This window comes from Helianthus annuus, chromosome 5 (assembly GCF_002127325.2).
Source record: "Helianthus annuus cultivar XRQ/B chromosome 5, HanXRQr2.0-SUNRISE, whole genome shotgun sequence".
In the NCBI taxonomy this organism is placed as follows: domain Eukaryota; kingdom Viridiplantae; phylum Streptophyta; class Magnoliopsida; order Asterales; family Asteraceae; genus Helianthus; species Helianthus annuus.
In genome coordinates, this window is record NC_035437.2 from 3,772,837 (window position 1) to 3,795,588 (window position 22,752).

A 22,752-nucleotide genomic window follows, 5' to 3' on the forward strand; every position below is an offset into this window, starting at 1 on the left:
TAAATTAATGTTGAATCTTATCATCCTTTAATAATTCTTGATAAATTAATGTCTCTGATCCGCTTAGTCTATATGTGATGAAATCGATGGATCAAATAATTCTGATTTTATTTAAATAAATATATCACAAATTCACACAAATATTCAGGTTAAGATTGTCTCTTCCACTTAGTCTACATGTGATGAAATCGATGGATCAAATAATTTATATAATCAAAGCATTAAGCATACGTTTGAATTGCAAAATGATGCAAACTGAAGGAGTCAACTTATAAATCCCTCGGAGATATTATTTGATAAAAAATAAAAAAGATATTTTTAAAACAAATACCTCTCTTTCCTACTTATCTTATATTAAATATATAAATAATAAATTACTATCAAATGTTATCATAATTTATTAAAAATATAACTTTTTTTATTATTTGTTATACAAAATTATATTTGTTCAACTCGTGTAAAACGTGGGGTTTTAAAAATTTAACTTTATTTACTATACAAAGTTACATTTATATAACCCGTGTAATATACAAAGTTTTTAAAGACATAACTTTTTATCATCTGTTATGTAAAATTAGATTTATTCAACACGTGTAATACACGGGGTTTTTAAGGATATAATTTTTTTTATTTGGTAGATTTTTCAACTATACATGGGTTTTTTAAAGATACGACGTTTTTAGTATTTAATATACAAATTACATTTATTTAATCTGTGTAATACACATGGTTTTTAAAGATATAACTCTTTTTTACATCTATTCAACACGTGTAATATACAGGGTTTAAGGATGTAATTTTTTTTATCATTTGGTAGATTTATTCAATTCAATTATACACGAGTTTTTTAAAGATACGACGTTTTTAATATTTAGTATACAAAATTACATTTATTTAATCTGTGTAATACAAATGGTTTTTAAATATATAAATTTTTTATTATTTAATATATAAACTTAACCCGTACAATATACAAGTTTCATAAAAATATTCTTTTATTATTATTTAATATATAAAATTATATTTATTTAACCCGTGTAATACACGGAGTTCTAACCTACTTGATAAATAATTAAATAGTCTTGCTTAATTTTCAGGGTAGGGTGTACTAGAGTAGGTTGCAAATAAGCATGGCAACACCTTTAACGGAAACAGAAAGGGACCACACCTTTAACAACTGAAAGCGACTTTACAAGCACGTATCAAACCCTCCTTTATAAATTCAAGGCTGGTAGCTTCAAATCACCCCGTCTCTCTCTCTCTCTCTCTCTCTCTCTCTCTCTCTCTCTCTTATCTGTCCGGTGAGATCTGTGGATCTCCGGTGACCCTGCATTACCTACCGACCACTTGAACCGTCGTTGCAGGCTTTCTCGCAATCCTTAACACTCCGGTTGTCACTCCCTTTCGTGCACCAGAGTCAAACATAACATCACCGCCGACCACCAGCATCGTCACAACCGAGGTACCAAATCAGTGAAGTTTTTACAAATGTTAAGAGATACCTGTCAACTAGTTATAAAAATATTTCATATAAATGGTTAAAAGAAAGATTTATATATAATTTAGGTTTACACTTTCCCAAAGTTGGTTAAAAGAAAGATTTATATATTATTTAGGTTTACACTTTCCCAAAGTTGGTTAAAAGAAAGATTTATATATAATTAGGTTTATACTTTATCAAAGTTGGTTAAACCTAATATGTTAAAAAAAATTGGTGTGTTTTTAAGTTTTTTTTTAGTTTTTGAGTTATCGCGATAAAATGAGTTTTCGCTTGAACCCTCCCCTATATATGCGTGCGTGTGGTTTAACTTAATTTGGGTTTAGCTTTCATAGTTCTATTTCCTGACTTTTCCATTCTTGTTTCCAGAACCCAAATAAGGTTTGCAAAATCGATTACAAGTTACAAATAATGTCGATATTCGTATGTTTGGATCTGCCTACGAATCCCAACCATGAAGGTGTGTTTGTGCGAGATCTTTTCTTCAATAGGATCATATGGCGATTATCTCTATCTTTGTTAGAATTGGTGGTCTCGGAATTATACATTTGCAGGTGATTGTGGAAACAAGTTCACACTTGCAGGTGATTGAGCATCCACAACAGGATCAGTTTCAGATGCAGGTGATTGTGGAAATAGAGGTTCTTCATCTTGAACAATCATGTGTCCAAATAAAGGAGCATCGAGTCCAGTACCACGAAATCTCATCATATTTGCAAAAACCTTGGGCTTCAAATGAGATAAATCTAAAGAACTTCCTTCATGAACCAAGTTGGGAAAATTCTGATTGAAAATGTGTTGCAGAAATCGTGGAGACAATAAAAACTTTGATTCTGATTGAATATGATTGGATAGTTCATACACTACTAGAAAATTGAAAAAAATGGTAGTAAATTTAGCCACCGATTTGCCACGGAAAAGAAAATTAGTGTATTTATCATGATATGGTAGCAAAGCGGTTGCAATTTTTGCCACCTTTTTATTTTCGGTGGCAATTTTTGGGAAAAATACGCTAAAGCATGAAAAATAAAAAGGTATTTGTTAATTGTGACCATGTTATCGGTGACAACATAAAAATTCAAATTGACGGATTTTTTTATAGATCTGCACGCTTCAAAAGTCTATTAATTAGGGTTCCAGCCAAATAACTCTCCTCCAAAATTTTAATCCCTGCTTCTCACCCGCTCCCCTGCGTCAAGCCATTCAAAGAACCCTGCTTCCATACATTTGCTCTGATCGATTTGGCGGTCTTCCATGGTAGATTCGTAAACATCTCCATATATTCAAGTAAGAATCTCTCATCTTAACCCTGATTTTAGTTTTTACGGTGTTGTTTGATTTCGATTTTAGGTTTTGAAAACATAGGGAATGAAGTCCCATTACTAGCGTGATTCTCGATTTAGGGCTTCGTTTTTATTCGAGATTCTTCATTTTGTGTTTCTGATATTAGGGTTCCAATTTGAGGATTTTGAAACTAGATGAAATACTGTTATACTTCCGGTGTTTGTTTATGGATATTGTTTATCGGATCAGTATCGCTGGACTTAGGCACAGCCTCTTTGAATTCTGTTGTTTGATTCTTTTTATGGCATAATTTCAAGTGATTCTGTGTAGCTGACACGGTTGACACACTTGTATTAATAGGTAAAATTTTCTTGAAATTTTATGAAAAAGGAAATGCTACCATTTTTATCGGACAACGGAAGATTTGTTTTGGTATTTCTCATATAGATGACACTGGGCGTGTGCATATTCCAATGAAGTTTGGTTTTATAGTTTGTTATTTTCGGTAACATATTTACTAATGGTTGTGATATACCGTGTCTTCTGAAGGTGCAGAGCTGCGCTATGTTGTGCGATATGTACTATGGCTTATGAGACAAATGAGGAAGGGGATAATCTCAAGGCATCAGCATATTCCTCACTTGTATGAAGCTCTAATTTTTGTTTTTTACATCTTTTTTGTGCTCTTGTTGTGATATTTTGTTGGATTAGAAGAGATTGCAGTAGCAGGCAATGTAAATAAAGTCTGACAACCGACATAAATAAAGTCTGACAACGAACCTTATACTGGAGGTGCGCAATTCGCTTCTAAGCCTGAATCGGTTCGGGTTGGGTCAACGTAGTCAGAACCGGGTCGGGTTGGAGTCGTTTTTCGAGAGGAAAGGGTTGGGTCTGATTGGGTTGAAAACCGGGTTGACTGGTTTCGGCCAGGTTTGACTGTGTTCAAACTGGTTTCAGAGTATATGGTTAGAACCCGAATTTAACCCTAGGCGCGCACCTTTTGCACTTTTGACAACTATGGTTTGACCTGAAACATAAAAACACTTTAGCAAAAATAACAGGTTCTGAGTTGTCACATCTAAACCTTTGGTTATGCAGGCTGTGGCTGGATGACCTTTTTAATTAAACATGTTGACCACATGACCCATCAATCAGGTCATATAAGCAGGTTGACAGGTCGACATGTTTTATATGAACATATCGACCTGTTAATCCATTTTAACCCATTTATTACAAACCGCCAACCCGCTTATGACTCGTGTAAAACCCATCAACTGGTTTGACTCATTTAAAATGAATGGGTTTTGTCCGGGCTACACGGTTTTATAAATGTGTCGAGGTTAGGGTTGATGTGTTTGGAATAAATATATGGGTCGTGTTAGGGTTCAATGATTCAACCTGCCAACCTGATAAGATTGGCATCTCCAGTATATTCATTATTTCATAAATTTTTATTGTTTAGCAGCTCATATAGAGATTTGTTTTTGCAGTATTATGAATCTTTACTCCAGAAACTTGAATAACAAAATGAGATGGATATTTCATATGCTGTGAACAAATCTCCAAAGAAAAATAAAAAATTGAAAAAGATGCAAGCCAAGCTGGATAAAAGTCTCAAAGAAAAGGAGTTGGTGGATGATGTAAGTGTTTACCTCCGTATAACCGATGAAAGGACGTTTTCTTATTGATATTGTTCTTTTTTGGTTGTAGTTTAATGAAAGTCTTTTGAGAAACAAGGAGATATGACAAAAGATCATTGTGAAAACTGAAGACAGGTGTGTTCCGATTTAAGGTATTTCTGTATAAAGCTTTTACGAATTATAAAAATACTCCGCGCCTATTGCCAACGACTAGCAAAAATAATTTTGGAAGCAAAATAAGTAATAGAAAAACATATTTTACCGTTAACTATATTAGTAACAAAATTATTATTTTTAATAATAAGTAATGTTAGCTATGTAGTAGTGGGTTGACACGACCCATTTTGACCCTGTTTTGAAGTGGCCCATACCGACCTAAACCCGTTTTGATATGTTACTTGACCCGATAACCGACCCACTTGTTTAGCCGCCTCTACACATAGATACTTGCTATTTAACTCATTATACAAACTAGAAGTGTATAACTAAGATTGGATTTTGTTCTTCCTCAACCAACTTGACCCGTTATCAGTTTTCTTTAATTCTGACTCTTGGATTTTCTTTATTGGTTGTTTCGTAAATTGAAAAGGTAAACTTGGTTATCAAGGAGCTCGTTGAGGAAAAGGACGAAGAAGAAGAAAAGTTGAATAGAATTATTGCGGGGCCGTCGACTGAAAAAGAAAAAAGATAAGGTGGATAAAGATACTATGCTCGATAGGATATCACAAGTTGAAGCTACGTTAACAGCTATTGTTCTAAGATATGTTATAAACACTTAGTTTTGAATGTTTCGATGTTTATCATATTAGGATAATTCCAGTTATTTAACATTTTAGTTGGCATTTATTATTAAATTGTTTTATATGATTTTGTAACATGAAAAACTATAATAGAAATGTTTTATATAATTTTGTGGTTTCGTAATTTTATTGGAGTATTTATATAATTTTGCAATTTTATTGAAATGTAATTGTTATGAAAACAACAGGAAAAAAATGGGAAATGTGGAAATAGGGAAACAGATGTGGTAGCATATATTCAATGTGGTTGCTAAATGGTAGCAAATATTCAATGCAAGAGGTGGCTAATTGGTAGTAAATGTTCAATACTACAACTAAATAGTAGCAAATTGGTGGCTAAATAGTGGCAATATTGGTGGCTAAATCGTATTAAAACCATGGCAAAACAACCGTAGCAATTTGGTAGTAAAAAGTCCTGGTCATGTGGCAAACAAGGAGCGGTCGCAAATTATTTTGACCGTTTTTGTGGTGGCAAAAATCCGGTAGCAAAATATAAAAGTGGTAGCTATTTGGTGGCAACAGGGCAATTGACACGAGTGTTTTTGCCGCCGCACTTTCGGTTGCTAAACGGTGGCAACATGGTAATTGTGACCATTTTGTTACCGAAAAAGTGGTGGCAAAAGCCCTATTTTCTAGTAGTGATAGAAGATGTAACTGGAGTAATTAAACTCCTGTTGGTATGCAAACGCTATCATCATTGACGCCAACCGTTGGTTTAATTCTTCGAAGTTGTCTCTTCTACAAGACATGCACCGTAAGATTACGTGTGCAATATATCTCCACAAGGGGTTAAACACCTTTTTTTGGTACTGCTTCTCATGAGACTCTACATTATAGCCCATCATATCCATACAAATTCGAACTCTTTTCTCAGAATACCACTTAACAGCATCAAGGTCATCGAATTCAAATGTGTTGCTAATCATTGCCTGTGTGATGGTTATATTCTGACCGTCAACGGTAGCGTGAATGCTATCATTTTCAAGTCGTGCGGAGCCCCAAAAGTCCCTAATATGTTTCTCACAAATTTGTGGCTTAACGGATAAAGCCACATATAACGAGGATTGCATCATAAAATCAATAATATGATGAAACAAAGAGTTTTTTGATGTATTTTCAAAACATGCACAAACATTGTGATAAGGAGCATATTTTAAATCGGCCATCTGAACCTAGTTCTCGGGGGAGTATGCCCCTTCAAAAATACATGTAACAATTATTTATAATAGTTTGTCGGGCGAAAGCTCATTTATCCAAAAAAAACCCAAAACCCAACACCACTTTAACTTCAAATAGACACAAAATATGCAGCAATGGTTTTAGACTTAAACTATGTGTAAATCAGGAAACACACCGGTGTGAAATTGAAAACAAATGAAAGCCGAATCGAGATCAACTCAAAACAATATTAAAACTCCATTTGAGAAAAATGGGAGGAATCACATGATATTAAAACTCCATTTGAGAAAAATGGGAGGAATCACATAATATTAAACTCCAGACCACGATTGAGAAAAGGAAAATTTAAGAAAAGGGGGAGGAATCACATGATACTAAAAACTCCTGTTGAGAAAAAAAAGGTAGAATGAGGAGTCTAAGGAGTCGAATTCCTAACCTGTTGTTTTGCTTAATGTGCAGCAGTCACCATACCAACTCTCGTTTTGAAGTCTTATACTCAAACATTGTTTATATATAAAGCAACGACAGTGGCTGTTATGTGACAGGCACCGACCTTTTGTTTTGAGATATAGAGTAATAATTTTGCATTACTCCATATTCATTAATTAATGCAAATTTACTTGACTCCCCACCCGATTTACAAACAGAATCACACGATTCCCCTTGTTTACCAACCACAACATTAATACCAATTAACCAGACCATTATTTGTGTATTACTAATTCCAACCAAATTATTGGATGGCGGTGCAAAACAATGATGAAATTCACTTAAATAAGTGTTTTCATGAACTTCAGTCTTGGATGGTGGTTTAAAACAATGATGTGTTACTGATTTAGTTGTTTTCACCTTTAATGTTTGATTTTAAAAAATTCATATGAATTGCGGCATTGTGAAACAAGATTGCAGCTTTGTCAGCTGTATTGGTCTCTTTTTTACACGACAACAGTGTGATTTAGGATCAAGTGATAAGGCATCACATAAGTAACCAGTATAATCAGTAATTAAATATCTCCCTTAAACGGTTATGTAGATTTGTATTTCTTGAAAACTAATATCCTTCCTAATTGCAAATGTTCTTAAAATTTAATGTATAAAAAAATGTGATGGGTTTGCATTGTGATGTTAAATCAATTATATTCTAAACTCTTAGATGTACAAACTATAGCCTATTAACAATAAGCTAGCCGTAATTACAAAGCTTAAACTAAGTATTTGTTTGTAACTCTTGCTTTCTACTTTGCCCAAAATTGCTTCCACGCTTCATCTGTATGTTGTTTTAGGCTTTTTGTTTGGTTTTCGGTGGGGGGTTAGGTTTCATTTCATGAGTAATGATTTGAATAGAAGGTTTGTTCGTTGCAATTTTGGATTTTGAAATGTGAACTGTTATAAGGCCGCTACTCCGATTTCACCCCTTGAATCAGTCAAATTTCACGTGATCATCCTTTAATTTTCTTAGAATTTTTGGTTGTATGTGAACTCTTATTGCATGCATGTATTTATTATGTATGCAAATTGATAAAATGAGTCATTTTTGTAACATTGAAGCAAAAAATGGTACTATGCTCCTCTGAGAAAACCCTTGGTCTCTGATAACTGATTCTTATTATTAATTTCTAATCCATTGGATCTAAAAGTCAAAAACCACAAAGGTCAAAAACCAAAACAGGAGTTCATACAAGTTGATTCCATAACAGTTACAAAGGTCAAAAACCAAAACAGGAGTTCAAAAGCCGAAACAGGAGTTCATATTGGATTGCATACGACTTACATAAAAACCAAAATAAGAGTTCATTCAAATTCACTCGGACTGAAAAGAATACATTTTGTTCTTTTTCTTGAGCCTCTCCTACATTTAGGTTCATTCTTTCTTTTCTTGGGCCTGGCAAATGATAATGTAAAACAAACGTGATTTGAAAATAAAGATGTTGTTCAGAAAGTCAAACCATTAGAGTGGTTTAGTTTATCATCAAATCGTTTTATGATACCAAGTAAATACTTTATTTTGAGTACAACTTTGTTTCCAACAAAATTTATAACGGAATGTCAGGGAAAAATCAAGCTAAACTACTTGCTTGAGTTTTTAGAAAAAAGGTTATAAATGTAAATTACGAAAGAAGTATCAACTAATCAATAAATTAATGTATGTTCTAAAAAAAGAAAAAAATAATTATTAAAGAAAATGGCAAAGGAAATATATGGTTTTAAAAAAGAAAAAAATTAAAAGTATGTTATTAAAAGTAAATATAATAATAAACTATTATAACTAGAATTGCGAGCCGCCGCAATGCGGCGGAGATTCTTTAGTTAAAACTAAGTCGATCTAGGACCCGCACGTCATGTTAAACCTGTTAAACGGGAAAAAATAGACGATGTAAAAACGTTCACCCACACGTGCACGTTGCGTCGTGTTAACTCGCAAAATTTAGAACGAAACGTAAAAACGTTAAACCAAAGACACACGTGCGATATATTAAGTCACAAAATTTTGAACCAAACATAAAGCGAAAAATTTGCAGAAAATGAAAACTATAAAAGATCAAAGTTGAAAGTAAAAAAGTTGTGAGGATAGATTGCAAAAGATAAAAAGTTTTGGGTTAAAAGTAAAAAAAACAAATAGTTCTGGGTTAAAATTAATTTATAAAATACTTTTGGGTGAAATGTAAAAAAAATCAATTTCTTTTGGAAAACCCCCAAAGCCAATGTTACAACAACCATATGCATAACCATTTTTTCTTTGAGAAACTCTCAAAAAACACCCCGCGTTGCGGCGGGGCGTAAAATGATGTCAAATAGTACTAATGTCACACAACCGTCATCGACCACAGACACTGACTCGACCTAGGATCTGTGTGTTGCGACGAACCTGTCAAATAATGAAAAGTTTTGGGTTAAAGTTAAAAAAACAAATTATGTAAGGTTAAAATTGCAAAAAGGTAAAAACCTTTGAATTAAAAGTAAAAAATCAAATTTTTTTTAAAAAGTCGCAAAGCACAAGGTACAAGTTGTATTGCGTATTTTTGTTGCTTATTTATAGTAATAAAATAAAATATATCAAATAGAAAAAATAATAAAAAGCTATATATTAATAAACGAATTGAAATGAATAGTGATTTTAATAGTATAATAATATATAATATTAAATTATAAAAATAAAGTTACTATTCATCATCTTTACCAACAATAATTATATAATACTATATTTATGATAAAGATATAGTAATAGCTAATAACTAGAGATCTTATAAGTTTTTATGAGTTTGTTTAAACAAACTTGTTATAGCATCTATAATGTAAAGTTTTAAAAACACCCGTCTATAAGGTAATTACATTTTAGGCATCGAGTGTTGTTAGTTTGTTAAAAAAAATACACGTTGAATTTCTAAATAGAGTAAACTGCCATTTCGATCTCTGTGGTTTGGTCACTTTTGCCACTTTAGTCCAAAACTCAAACTTTTTGCATCTGAGTCCCTGTGGTTTCAGTTTTATTGCCATTTTGGTCCAAAAATGAAATAAGGTCATATTTGTTTTATAAAATCCTGCTATTTTGTCATTTTCCGCAGGGGCAAAATGATTATTTCTTTTTTATAAATAAATACCATATTTTATAAGACAAATATGACCTGATTTGCCCCTGAGAAAAATGACAAAATTGCAGGATTTTATAAGACAAGTATGACCTGGTTTTATTTTTGGACCAAAATGGCAATAAAACTGAAACCACAGGGACTCAGATATAAAAGGTTTGAATTTTGGACTAAAGTAGCAAAAGTAACCAAACCTCAGGGACCAAAATGGCAGTTTACTCTTCTAAATATTATATAACTACTTAAAACACCCGTCAAGAAGAAAAATTCAATAAATTTTAACCGCACCTAGCGTAATTATCATTGTAAACTGTCTTTATTTAACTACTAATTGAAACTATGAAAACGAAAAAAAAAACACCCCAATAACAATTCTTATGAAAACCAATATCACATATGTAAGAAAAAAACATAACTAAATCATGTATTTATCCTCTACATGAGTTACAACAAATCATGAAACCAAATCCCACACAATTACAAGTTAAATTCTTCAAACACATTCCTTCTACACTCTAAATCAAACACCAACAATAATATACTAGTAAGTAATACTGTCATTGGGCATATGACAAAACAACAATAAAATGCCCCTTCGCTTCAATAACATAAAGTTCCTCATGTTCTTTTATCCACAACTCAAACGCGAATCCAATGGTTTAATTGTCTGACGCCTTGGGATTCCAATCTCGCATGAATTTACCCTTGCAGCAAAACGTAGGGAGCATAACGACTCGCCAACTGATGATGGATCGGGTGAAACGTTTACAAACATAAGAGTCTTTGAATCTCCACCCAAACACGGCTACAAGTTAATTAAAAAAATGAATACATGTTAGACCATATTTTGAATGAAAAAATAATATCAAATAAAGATACCATAAAAATGCATACAACTAATTATTTCACATAATTTAACCAGAAATATAACAATTATTGAAAATCAAATTCTTTTTTTTTTGCCAAGAAAAACTGATATCATTTCACATACTTTAAACATAAATTTTACAATTACTGAAAACTGATATCTTTTTTGATATAAAGATCAAACAAAAAGAAAATGCTGCTATTAAGAGATATTACCTGGAGAAGATAGGTAAGCTTAGAGTTTCGAAACGGAACATGATCTTCTTTCTTCGCCAAAGCAAAAATAACATCACTCAACGAGGATAAACTTTTGTTGATTGCCTGAAAATGAAATTAAAAATAAAAATAAAAAATCAAACTTTTGTTTTTGTATAGAAAACTACACGTATAACAGTTTCAAGGTCGTCGGGTCAGACCTGAGTTTCCTTGAGACGTTCTCCTGTTGCCCCGCTTCTTGACAAACGTTCGCTCCCAGCTAAATCAATTAGATTTAAGACACCTTGCACTTGTTGTTCGGTGCTCTATCAACATAAAAAGATTTGTCAAGAATGTTTGATTTAATTAAAAAAAAGCTCTAAGTAGCTTGACTTAATAATATTTACCTCGTTTACACCATAAATCCTTAACGTGAATACAAGATGACTTCTTGATGAATGTTCGTTCATGTCCGTTTTGCCAACAGACCTGAAAGAAAGAAAACAGAACATGTCATAAAAACAAAGTCTGAACAAAGCGAAAAACAGTTGTGAAAGTTATACACACGCACACACACACACACACCTGTTGTGTGCAGCCTGCTGAAGAAGACTGGAAACCTCCCTGATGCTGCAAACATCAACAATCGTAAGATCAGAGACAAACGTGTTGCCGTCAGCATCATGTCTGATGGTATACTGTTTCCCTGCACCACCACCACCTTCAGCTCCTCCGGTAATTTGTCGTGGTGACAACAGATCACGAATCGTTTCATTGTAAATTTCCAGCATGGAAGCCTAAACATGTTTAGTACATAAAAGTGTCATATTGTGAGACAAAAGATAAACAACTGAAAGAAAAAAAAAAAAAAAAGATGAATAACCTGCATTTTATATTTCCACCCTTGAACAGCTAAAGCTTGACTAGTTTGAAACACTTGTTCTAACGAGCGTGGTATTAAACCCTTTTGAAGAGGTGCATCAGGACGGCCCATCATCGTGTATGTTTTACCGGACCCCGTTTGACCATATGCAAATATGCACACCTGTAATAGAGACATGTATTTGAGTTTATTTGATAATGCAAGAGAAACATCAATGTAGAAACAAGCACATGGTATAATGATTTTATATACTTATAAGAAACAAGCACCGATTTCAATCATTCTCTTTTAAGATACTATTTATTTAAGTTTACCCATAGTTGTTAATAGCGATGATAGCGAGCAATACAGCGAACAGCGTAGCGTAACGCTGGATCATCGCTATCTGATGTTTAGTGCTCGATAGTGTGAATAGCGACAATTAGGGTTTTTTTCTTTTCTTTTTTTAAATATTAAAAACCAAATTTTTAGCCATTTTATTCAACCAAACAGCCATAATTTTCACTAAATGCATCAAAAACCTTAAATTTGTGAAAAGCCCTTTTATTTTTTTAATATATAAAATACGTTATCGCTAAACATCAATAGTGCTCGCTATCGCTACGTAGCGTATAGGTAGCTTGTCACTATTTACCGCTATTTGCTATTAACAACTATGAGTTAACCTAACATGTTATATGTATGGCGCAAACTGAATCATCATGTCTTTAAAATAAATAACCAAAATTATTACTTGTGATGTTAACAACCTAGTTTTTATTACGTCTGCTAAACAAAAACACATATACCTTATATCCATCGAGTGCACTCTGCACTAGCTGTGATATCTCCATGAAGACCTCTTGTTGAGTTGCACTATGATCAAACACTTTGTCAAATGTGAAAGGATATTTTTGACCTGCAGAATAGAATAAAGAAATTATTTTCCAACAAAAGACTTATACAATAAGAACAAAAAAACTGTATTGGCTATGTAAAAAAACTCATACCACTTTGATAAAGCTCGATCCCTCGGCCAGCTAATTCAAGGGCACTCGGAAACGAGACGGTAGCTTCCGTTGTAGGACCATCATCAGGCAACAAAGGCCTAACTCTACAAAATACTCTAATATTACCCTTTAACTCCTGCAAGTAGAAACCATATGGCAAAACACGTCAATTTATGTACATGCATACATCTCTGGTCATGTAGACCTAAAACATTTTTTTATTCACAATAGCAATCTTAATATTTAAGGTTAATATTAGGTGAGAAAGAGTCATACCAAAATGGTATTGTGAAGTTTCTTCCTCAAATTCTCCCCTTCTAAAAGTTTCGTCTCCGCATCCTTTAAACGATCTTGTAAGTCAGATACTATTCGTTTTTGCTCCTCATACTCGGTCCTTATTTCCGATGAGGACATATCAGCCATCTAACATTAATAACATAGTTACATTGATCAGTTACTGTTTTTAAACATTAATAACATAGTTACATATACAAATACAATAAATATGTACCATTGTACCTTAAGCTTTTGGGTAGCTGCAGCCAATTGACTTTGGAGTAGAGATATTTGTTCTCTTTGAGAGGAACAGGTATCCTACAAATAGAGTAAGAAACATAAGTTATTATAACCACCTGACACGTAAACCAGTTAATCTGTCAAATAAGTGTGAAACTAACCTCTAAAGCAGATGATTTTAGTATCAGGTTATCAATCTCTGCAACAGTGCGCCCAGTATATTCTTTACATGTTTTAAGTTCAGATGTTAACTCTTGAACTCGTAGTAACTGTTTCTCACGATCTTCCCTAACTTGTTGCAGTTCTCCTCTAAGGATATCTACTTCTCTCTTTGCAGCTTCTTTTTGTTTCACTGCGTCATCTCGAGACTCCTGTTACAACATAGATTCACAAACAGATTCAAATTGCAGCCAAAAGATCAACTATGAAGTTTAAGCTAATTTCAATAAAATTCATGTGTAAATGTGATCACAGTTGTTTAAAAAAAAAAAAAGCAAATGTAATCAAAAAGGCTTACTTTGGCAGAAGTAAACTCCTTTTGTAACATGCTATAATGACCCCTTAAGGTGGTGTGGTTCTCAAGTATTGCAGATTTCTCTTTTTCTAGGTGTTTGTTTGCATCAGTTGCTACTTTAACTTCATTTTGAAGTTTAGTATTGTACTGTTGCAGACTAGTGTTGTACTCCTGCAGCCTCTTATACATGTCTTCTTGTGTTTTCACCTGAAAACAACATGGAGAAAACCATATAAGTATATAACTAAACAGATTTTCTGCGATAACACACTAGATTAAATTTTATAGTACCTTCTCATTAGCAGTCAATAAATTCTGCTCAGCCCTTCCAAGTTCTTCCCTTAAAGAATCTTGCGTTTTTTCTGAAGCCATCCTAGCTTCTTTTTCTCTCTTGTGAGAATCAAGTGCATCCTAATAACGTATAAAAAATAAAAATAAAGAAATAAATAGAAGAACTAAACTGATAATAAGCAGCTTTTTGGTTGAAGAATTTACTAGTTTCTCAGATTCCTCCTTTGCCAAACTTTCGTTTAAACAGGAAACCTTGGTTTCCAGTTTTGATATTATAGCATTCAGTTCTTCTTCCTTGTTTTTCATTGCAGCCTCTGTAAACACGTACAATTGATCGTTAAGATGTTAACATAAAGTTAACTCTTGTTTATTAAAGTAGCATTCTTTAGAATCCATTAGAACAAGACGAACCTGTTTCCAAACATTTTTTTTCTGATGAATCGAGTGTCTCGCGCAACTTATCCTTCTCCTCCGCAAGCTCTTGTAAACCCTTTTGAAACCACTTTATACACACTTTCAGCTTTTTGATGTACTCTGTCATCCACTCCTGTTTGGCCTGAAAATACAAACGATGACCAGCAAATAGTTATATTTTTTATTAAAGGTACGAGTTAAACCTTTGTATCAAACCACGAATAAGAAGGTACGAGTTAAACCTTTGTATCAAACTTTGTTTTCGGTTTAAACCTCTCATTCAATAGTGCTTCCACCTCTTCCTTTGTAAATTCGATAATTTCAGTCTCTGTCGCTTCAGTTTCAGAGGGTGCAACGGGAACGTCTTTTTGGTTATTCATTGGGGCTAGTGCTTGTCTGCCTCTACTTGAAGATGTTGCAGCCGTAAGCCTATCTGTGCCGACTCTCCTACGTTTATCTAACGGACCATCATCGGTCGCTCGATTTTTCTGCAAGTTCATCACCATTTAACATCAGTGACTGACAAATTAAAAAAACACACAAACAGTACATATCAAATTGTTCAGCTAAATTCACCAGTTTATTCTATGGGTCCGAGTTCCTTAATGTGAAATTAAATATGCAACACAAACCGGTTGTTGTTCATAACAAAAATATCCAGCACCACCGTTTAACACTGATGCGGACAATCGCACAGGCTATCAATCTAGACTACTGAATAACTAGTTTCTCATAGCATCATTTATGCATAAAGTAAATTCTAAACAATACATGATTAAATTCAACTGAAAGCACTTCACTTTAACAGGCTACTACTCGGTCGAATTCAAAACATTAAGACAAAACTACATTCAATACATTAACAAAGTACAGATTAGAATCAGACCACCTAACCTAAACACAAACAAAAACAGACGTAAAGAAGTGAGCTTAGTACTGCATTGAAGATAAATTAAAATCCCCAACACAAACCGATTGTTATTCATAACCAAAATATCTCCTTTTCCACCACTTCATTGATACATAAAAGTAAATTTTAATCGCACGAGTTATCAATCTAGCCAACTGAATAACTTTTTTTCTCACAGCATCATCCATACATAAACTAAATTCAAACAAAACATGATTAAATTCAATTAAAATCACCTAACTTTAACAAGCTAGTTCTCAGTCAAATTCAAAACAACAAAACACAAATTCAATTCAATATGAAATCAGATTTTCTAACCTAATCGCAAACAAAAACAGTTATTCATAACAAAAACAACGCACAAGCTATATCAATCTAGGCTACTGAATAATTAATTTCTCACAACATCATCTATACATAAAGTAATTATAAACAATACATGATTGAATCCAATACATTAATAAAACACAAATTAAATCCAATTTAGAATCGAAACAACTCACGGTTACAGGATTGCGTGGAACAGGAGGCTTGTTTTGGTTGCGAGAAGCCATGGATTCAATGTCTTCCACCGAAACCAGACAACGATGGAAGAATTTGAGCAGTTACAGTTGAAATTAGACCAGATTTGGAGTGAAATTAAACGATACGAACGTTGTGGAGAAGATGAATGGTAGAAATTGGAATGATTTGGTGCTAAATTTGGGGAAAAATCAGAACGTTAGTCGAGTTAGGGTTAGAGAGAGAGAAACGTTGAGGCTCCCCAAATTTTCAAATTTCGAATTGAGATCTAACCGCTCTTCGAATTTTGGCTTTAAGTTAACTTATTCTTATTGGGCCCGGGTCATGTTTATTTTGTTGGGCCGGGTTTTAGTGGGCCATAAGAACATATCCATTATCCATATTATATTTGTAAAAGATGGTGACCATACGTATACAACCAATGAAACAAAAGAGAAAAGGTTAATGGTCATCTTATTATCAAGCTTATATGGCTAAGAGGTGGTTGTTCTTGTTCAAACCATGGGTTTGATTGGGTTACCATGGTCTTCTCGAGTTGAGTTAGAAGGCGGCCTACGGTTTAGTGGCTCGGCTTGTTCGTCTTTTATGGCCGGAAACACTTGTGGCAACATGAGGCGTGTTGGATTTGCTATCAAAGCGGGATTTAAACATGATGAAAATAAGATGAGTCGGAGAGTTGTGTTAAATCTTGTTATCGGTAATATTGGTTTCAACTCTGCTCAAATGTTGGTTTTTGATATGAAGTCGACTCATGTTAGTCCATCTTCTCTGTCTAATGAAGTTGTTAAGTATGTGGTGACTTCTTTCCATCCATCTTCGAATTATTCTTATTTTTTTGTACCTATTTTCTTTGTTAAGTAGGCATAATTCGATTGTTCTTTTTATTTAGCATTGTATTTTTTTATTTTTTGTTTTTTTGAACGGTGAAACTCTATGATAATAGAATAGGACCAGCATGTGCTGTAAACCCCGAAAAATAGTACAGCAAAATAAAATTAAAAATAAAAAACATACACCCCCCCCCCAAAAAAAAATAATCTTTTTTACACTACAATATCTCTAACGTTAAAGTCCACCCATCTATCCCACACTATCTTGTTAAGTTTCGATCTGCATTTTAACCATATGAACGCGACCACTTTAATATCTTCCACCACTTTGCTCCTAACAAGATGTATGTCGTTAAATGCTTTGTTGTTCCTCGCCTTCCATATGTGCCAAAAAGTGATGTGAAACACCAGTTTTATAACATGTTTCCAAGTTACGAAACCTCTTTGGTGACCAATGAACTCCAGCGCTTCAATGGGTGTCGAACAACTCACCATAGTGGGCAGCTTGAGCCATACACAAATGTCTTCCCAGATCGATGTTGATGATATGCACCTAGATAATAAATGCTCCGCAGACTCCTCGTGGTTGCTGCATAGGATGCACAAGTGAGTATATATGATAACGTCGTGCTTTCTCAACTCCACTCTTACCGGTATTTTGCCCATAGTTGCCCTCCAAACGAAGTAGTTCACCTTCGGCGGCACCCATTGATTCCAAAACTTCTTCAATGAGATTGTATTTATTTGTAATTAAAATTAGAGTTAATTACACCGTTAGTCCCTGTGGTTTACGGAAAGTAACAACCTTAGGTACTAATAGTTTAAAGTAACAATCTAAGGTTTTAACTTTTGATTTTGTAACATCCTAGGACCTTAAGGCTAACGGGTGTTAGATACTAACTGCAAATTTAGGGTATTTTTGTCAATTAAGAACTTAGTACCCAACCTTGTTACTTTGGAGAAACCACAGGGACTAACCCCGCAACTAACTCTGATAGTGTTTAAAACACAAATTTTATTTTTTTTCTCATTTTCTTTAACTAAGTTTTTTTATTATTTAAATAAAAAATATAAAAAATAAGGACAAACCAAAGCACACTAATTTATAAAATCCAAAATGGTCAATACGAGTTATAAAAAAACTTCTCGAAACCATGGAATAAGTCACTTTTAATTCTAAGCGTTTTTACACATAATTCAATTTTAGTAAAGAAAAAAATTAAAGTTTATATCCATCAAGAACTAAATTCAACTTTATTAAAAAAGCTGCACATAGCTAATCAATATGAAGTTTAGTTTGAATGTAGTCATCAAAGAATAAAGCAAATATAAAGTTTATATCCATCATATACCCATCCATTCAACACAATTTAGTATGAAATGGTGGTCACCAAAAAAATGGTTGGATGGTTCCACGGCACGATGTCGATGGTGGTTCCACGACACGGTGTCGGTGGTGGTTCCACGGTACGGTGGTGGTACGGCATGATGATGCGACGATGTTGGGTGGTGCAACAATTTGGTGGTGCGAGGTTGGATGCTACGTTGGGTGACGATTGGGTGGTGCGATGGTTCGATGGCACGGTGGTGGTTCAACTGTTAGGTGGTGGTGCGACAGTACTGAATGATCACAATGTGTATCTATTTTTTATTTTATTAACTTTATTTTTCTCTTTTATTAAATAAATTATGTCAACATATTTAATAAAAATAAAAAATAAATGCCACCTAAGATAGTTTGCCTCCCATTTAGGTTAATTATATAGGATTAGCAAATAAAATAAACTTTAACGAGTTAATTAGAACATTTTTTTATAAGTGACCTAACTGAAACACTCCTAAAACTTGGTTATCATTTTGTGAAATATTTCTGTTACTTTACTTGTAAGCTAATTACTAAAGTGGCTTCAAATTAGCTTTAATACGTTAATTACGTATATTTATTTAAATGGTTTACATACATAATTAAAAGGGTTTAATTAGATAATAAGAGAAAAAAAGAAAAATTGTGTTTTATATATTACAAGAGTTAATTTTGTGGTTAGTCCCTGTGGTTTCTCGAAAGTTAAGGTTGGGTACTAAGTTCTCAGATATTTTTTTACGGTCGTTAGTCTTAAGGCTCTAGGATGTTACCAAATCAAAAGTTAAAACATTAGATTGTTACTTTGAACTATTAGTACCTGAGGTTGTTACCTTTTATAAACTACAAGGACTAACGGTGTAATTAACTCTCAAAATTAAGTATGCAAAATTCAATTATTATTTTTATATGGCATTGTATTTATTTGTAATTAAATTATCTATGATAAATGGGACTGGGCAAAGCAAAGGAGCAAGCACAAGAACAATTTGATAGCTCTTTATATGTCCTTTTAGTGTGACTTTCTTTTTACCAACTAAAAACATGTTTTAAATCATTATAAAAGATGATTTTGTAGGATGAATGTCAGAAAGTAGTTTTCACTAGGATAGTAGGATGAGTAGATGGTATCAAATAGCGAAACCGAATCGGTATTGTATTGTATCAGTACCACAATGGAATTTACCGTATCAATTCGGTATCTATTTTTTGACGTTTTCGGGGTTGGTACTTTTGGTTCTGTACGACACCAGTATTTTACTAATTTTATCTTCAAACATCACACTGTACTAGTACCAATTTTGACGAGTTTAGGGATCAGTACTTTTAATACCGGTATGATATCGAGCTCATCCCTGGTTTTCACCTCCTTTTATTATTGTATATTGATTTTTCCCTTGTATGGTTAAAAATATTGCACAATACCAAAGTAAAGTGTTTCAAAATTGAACCAATGTGTGCTTCATAAAGAGAACTAGGATTTAACTCCCGTGTTGCTAGGTGGTAAAACTGTGGTAATTAGTAAGCAAACGACAATCAAAACTGATAAAAACCTTAACGAAAAAAACAAGAGTTTGTACCGCCACATGACTTAAAAGGCAGCCAAAGACACAAGCAACCTTATAACGCGGCCTGGCATAAAGCTTAGACAAACTCAAACTTATACTTATACGTATTATAAAGTCGAGTGGGTCAAGGTGATACTTCTAAGTATTTTTTTACAGTTTTTAGAAAGCGAGGACAAAACACGTGTTGCGGTGGCAGATAGCAAGCCAACAATGACCAAAACGGAGAAAATCATAAAACAAAAACGCAACGGAAACGACTCAGATTTTAGCAAAGAGAACATGGCCGGAAAAATCTAAGATTGCAAAAAAAAAAAAAAAAAAAAGTTGAAAGCACGGACCAATAAAATTGTGACACGTAGCGGTGCATGTTAGCACCACCACACTATACCCAAGATCCTATCGCGTTTTTTTTTTTTTTTTTTTTTGGAACTATAAATTTCTTTTTAATTATGTCGTTTGTGGGATTTAAATCCAAGACTCATTCTTCCTCTCCTCCCAATGTGTTTAAAGGCTTTATCTTACCGTAGTTGTTATTAAATACTAATATACACAAGGCATATTCAGCTTTATTGTGTTATGTTTCTTCTATAATGCTAAAATAATAAACATGATATTGTACAACTTCCAATATATAGTTATTAGACCGTGTGTAGTGGTGAACCAACATAATGCCCCCACCATGGGGTATTATCCGACACGTGGCATCCTAGTCAGCGTTGGGGCATTATAACAAAAGTGGTGTAGTGGGAAAATGTCCAAATAATGCCTCTTCCAATCATTAAACAAAAAAAAAAACTAACTAAATGATCATTGGCTGGTCAAATCAACTCCTTCTCTCATTGGCTACATGCAAGAATGGAATGGAGGATGCAGCGTTTTAATAATAACGCCAAACTCAAAATTCAGATTTTTTTTTTAAATAACGCCTAGTGTAATGGTGGGGGGGGGCGTTTTAAGGCGTTTATTTTTCAAATTTTTTTTTAAATCACGCCCCACTACGGGTGGTCTTAGATCATTTCTGATTTCTAATGGTCAACAAAGGCTAAAAATAATCAAAAATTCATATTTTACTTTTAATAAAAATCATTAAATTTCTATGCACTAAAGACAAATTTTTATTTTATTATAGTAATAACTAGTTTAAGAACCCGCGAGGTTCGCGGGTGGACTAAAACACAAATGATCATCCATTTTGCTACCAAACGAACAAATTAATAACCAAATCACCTTGACCCGTTCAAGGATGAAAGCGAGGTAATTAATGAAACTGGGGAACTAAAAGTGGTAATTACACAGATCTGTCATGAAATCATACAAACACATATTTTAGAAACTCAATTGTAATCATTTTGACTATCAACATGTAGTTCTTTGAATAGTTACAGTAAATTGCAACAAGTAAGCACCATTAGGAAACTTTCAGTTGACCATTTGCAAATCAAATAACAACAACAACCATACCCAGTAAATCCCACAAATAGCAAGCTACTTCTAGGGTCCGGGAAGGGTGGGATGTAGACAGACCTTACCTCTATCCATAAGGATAGAGAGGCTGCCATTTGCAAATCAAATAAAAATTAAATATCAAAATTGGAAATAAGAGGCTTCAATAAATACCAATGTATCAAACCTTTGTAACAGATCAATATATGTGAAAATGAAACCTGTAAAGTAAGGGGTAATGCTAATTAGATGGAAAACTAAGGATAATTCTTGACTTGAGACTCTGATATGATTCGACTAATGAGAGTATGTTCTAGAGAAAGAAGAATGTGACCTGAGTAGAAATGGGTGGGTCTTTAGAGCAGCTCCATAGATTATTCTGGGAGCCCCTATTGACCCGTTCAACTTTAGTGGCTAGTGGGGAGTTAGCAATAGTTAATTAATTTAGTAATGGCAACTTTAATTTCAGGTTTTTTGTCATTTGGTTTTCTGTTGTTGTTTTTTGTTATTTGAAACCTTTTTATCGGAGAGTTACGCCCCTCTCGAATTGGGCTTATTAATTCCGGCAAGCTATCATTTTCATTCGATAATTACCTTGTTCTTACCAAACTCCCCAAATTATAGAATGATAATTGGCTCGAGATACTTCACACAGAATATTCACATTCATGATTCAATATGCATACCCGACCCCTCGTGAGCCGAGACACCTCACGCATAATATTCGCAGTCCATCTGATGACCATATGAAGACATCTTGATCCTAAAATTCAACATTCACACCAGATATATAAGATCAGTATAATTATATATTATAAGTAATATTACAAAAGACTTAAATCTCACTTACAATTATCTAAATGTATCATAACAGTAACATAAAAGTTTACCCAACTTACGTTCAAGTAAATCCAGGTGGATCCGGATTTGATCTCTGAAATTCTTCTACATGTCGATGTACCATTCCTGTTACAAACTGCAACCAAAAGAGTGTTAGCAAATTATTTTCGTAGTAGAAAATGACCCAACATGAGCTTGCTTTCATAAGCTTTTTGTTCTAGACCACAGACTTTGCAAACCGAGGGGCGGAGCTCGTAACGTACCTTCGCAATCGTAATTGCTTTCCATGAACACTTAACTTTCGAAAAAACGCGCAAATTAAACTCCTTAAATATAAAGTTCTCATTATAAATATAATTAGTTACATATTAATGCATTATTATATAATATTATGATCATATAAGAATACATATAACTAACAAACTCACTTTAGAAAAAAAAATTAAAAGCTCGTCCCTCAGTACATGGGAACTTTGCTCAGACATTGCTCAATGCTCATAGCTTCCTCAAATGTTCCAGCTAAATCCTTGAGGTTAAGGATCCAAAGGGGAAATGCACGTTATGGATTAAGTTGTTTCATCTCTCATGTTCCACGATTTCTACGTATACTGGCCGCCTAAGT

General features: G+C 33.6%; 1 protein-coding gene and 1 long non-coding RNA gene across 9 annotated transcripts in view; one reads left to right on the top strand and one right to left on the bottom strand.

Annotated features, from left to right (window-relative positions):
• LOC110939725 (kinesin-like protein KIN-14D) overlaps window positions 1–16,360 on the bottom strand; it is a 29,120-nt gene extending 12,760 nt beyond the window's left edge. The window contains exons 1-18 of one of the 3 annotated variants that reach the window (XM_035990606.1): window positions 16,247–16,360; window positions 16,071–16,205; window positions 14,900–15,145; window positions 14,655–14,799; window positions 14,448–14,557; window positions 14,244–14,363; window positions 13,956–14,159; window positions 13,600–13,809; window positions 13,442–13,516; window positions 13,199–13,345; window positions 12,923–13,058; window positions 12,722–12,831; window positions 11,934–12,095; window positions 11,636–11,847; window positions 11,458–11,539; window positions 11,272–11,376; window positions 11,072–11,176; window positions 10,386–10,793 (exon numbers count right to left, since the gene is read on the bottom strand). In XM_035990606.1, the coding sequence (XP_035846499.1) occupies window positions 10,617–10,793; window positions 11,072–11,176; window positions 11,272–11,376; window positions 11,458–11,539; window positions 11,636–11,847; window positions 11,934–12,095; window positions 12,722–12,831; window positions 12,923–13,058; window positions 13,199–13,345; window positions 13,442–13,516; window positions 13,600–13,809; window positions 13,956–14,159; window positions 14,244–14,363; window positions 14,448–14,557; window positions 14,655–14,799; window positions 14,900–15,145; window positions 16,071–16,121 (2,397 nt within the window). In that variant the 5' untranslated portion in view covers window positions 16,122–16,205; window positions 16,247–16,360 and the 3' untranslated portion in view covers window positions 10,386–10,616. Of the gene's footprint in view, window positions 1–10,385; window positions 10,794–11,071; window positions 11,177–11,271; window positions 11,377–11,457; window positions 11,540–11,635; window positions 11,848–11,933; window positions 12,096–12,721; window positions 12,832–12,922; window positions 13,059–13,198; window positions 13,346–13,441; window positions 13,517–13,599; window positions 13,810–13,955; window positions 14,160–14,243; window positions 14,364–14,447; window positions 14,558–14,654; window positions 14,800–14,899; window positions 15,146–16,070 lie in introns of those variants that run through there. The other 2 variants (XM_035990605.1, XM_035990607.1) reach the window with 2 other exon arrangements.
• On the top strand, window positions 1,232–5,210 carry LOC110939724. 6 transcript variants are annotated; one of them, XR_004894029.1, is made up of 7 exons: window positions 1,232–1,462; window positions 1,868–2,785; window positions 3,332–3,425; window positions 3,497–3,574; window positions 4,273–4,422; window positions 4,493–4,574; window positions 5,012–5,210. It is a non-coding gene; the product is annotated as an uncharacterized LOC110939724 (long non-coding RNA). The 6 variants fall into 6 exon arrangements; XR_004894030.1 differs by lacking the exon at window positions 3,497–3,574 and having other exon boundaries at window positions 1,235–1,462; window positions 1,868–2,532; window positions 2,601–2,785; window positions 4,294–4,422; XR_004894028.1 differs by having other exon boundaries at window positions 3,332–3,574.
• Window positions 16,361–22,752: the final 6,392 nt, after the last annotated feature.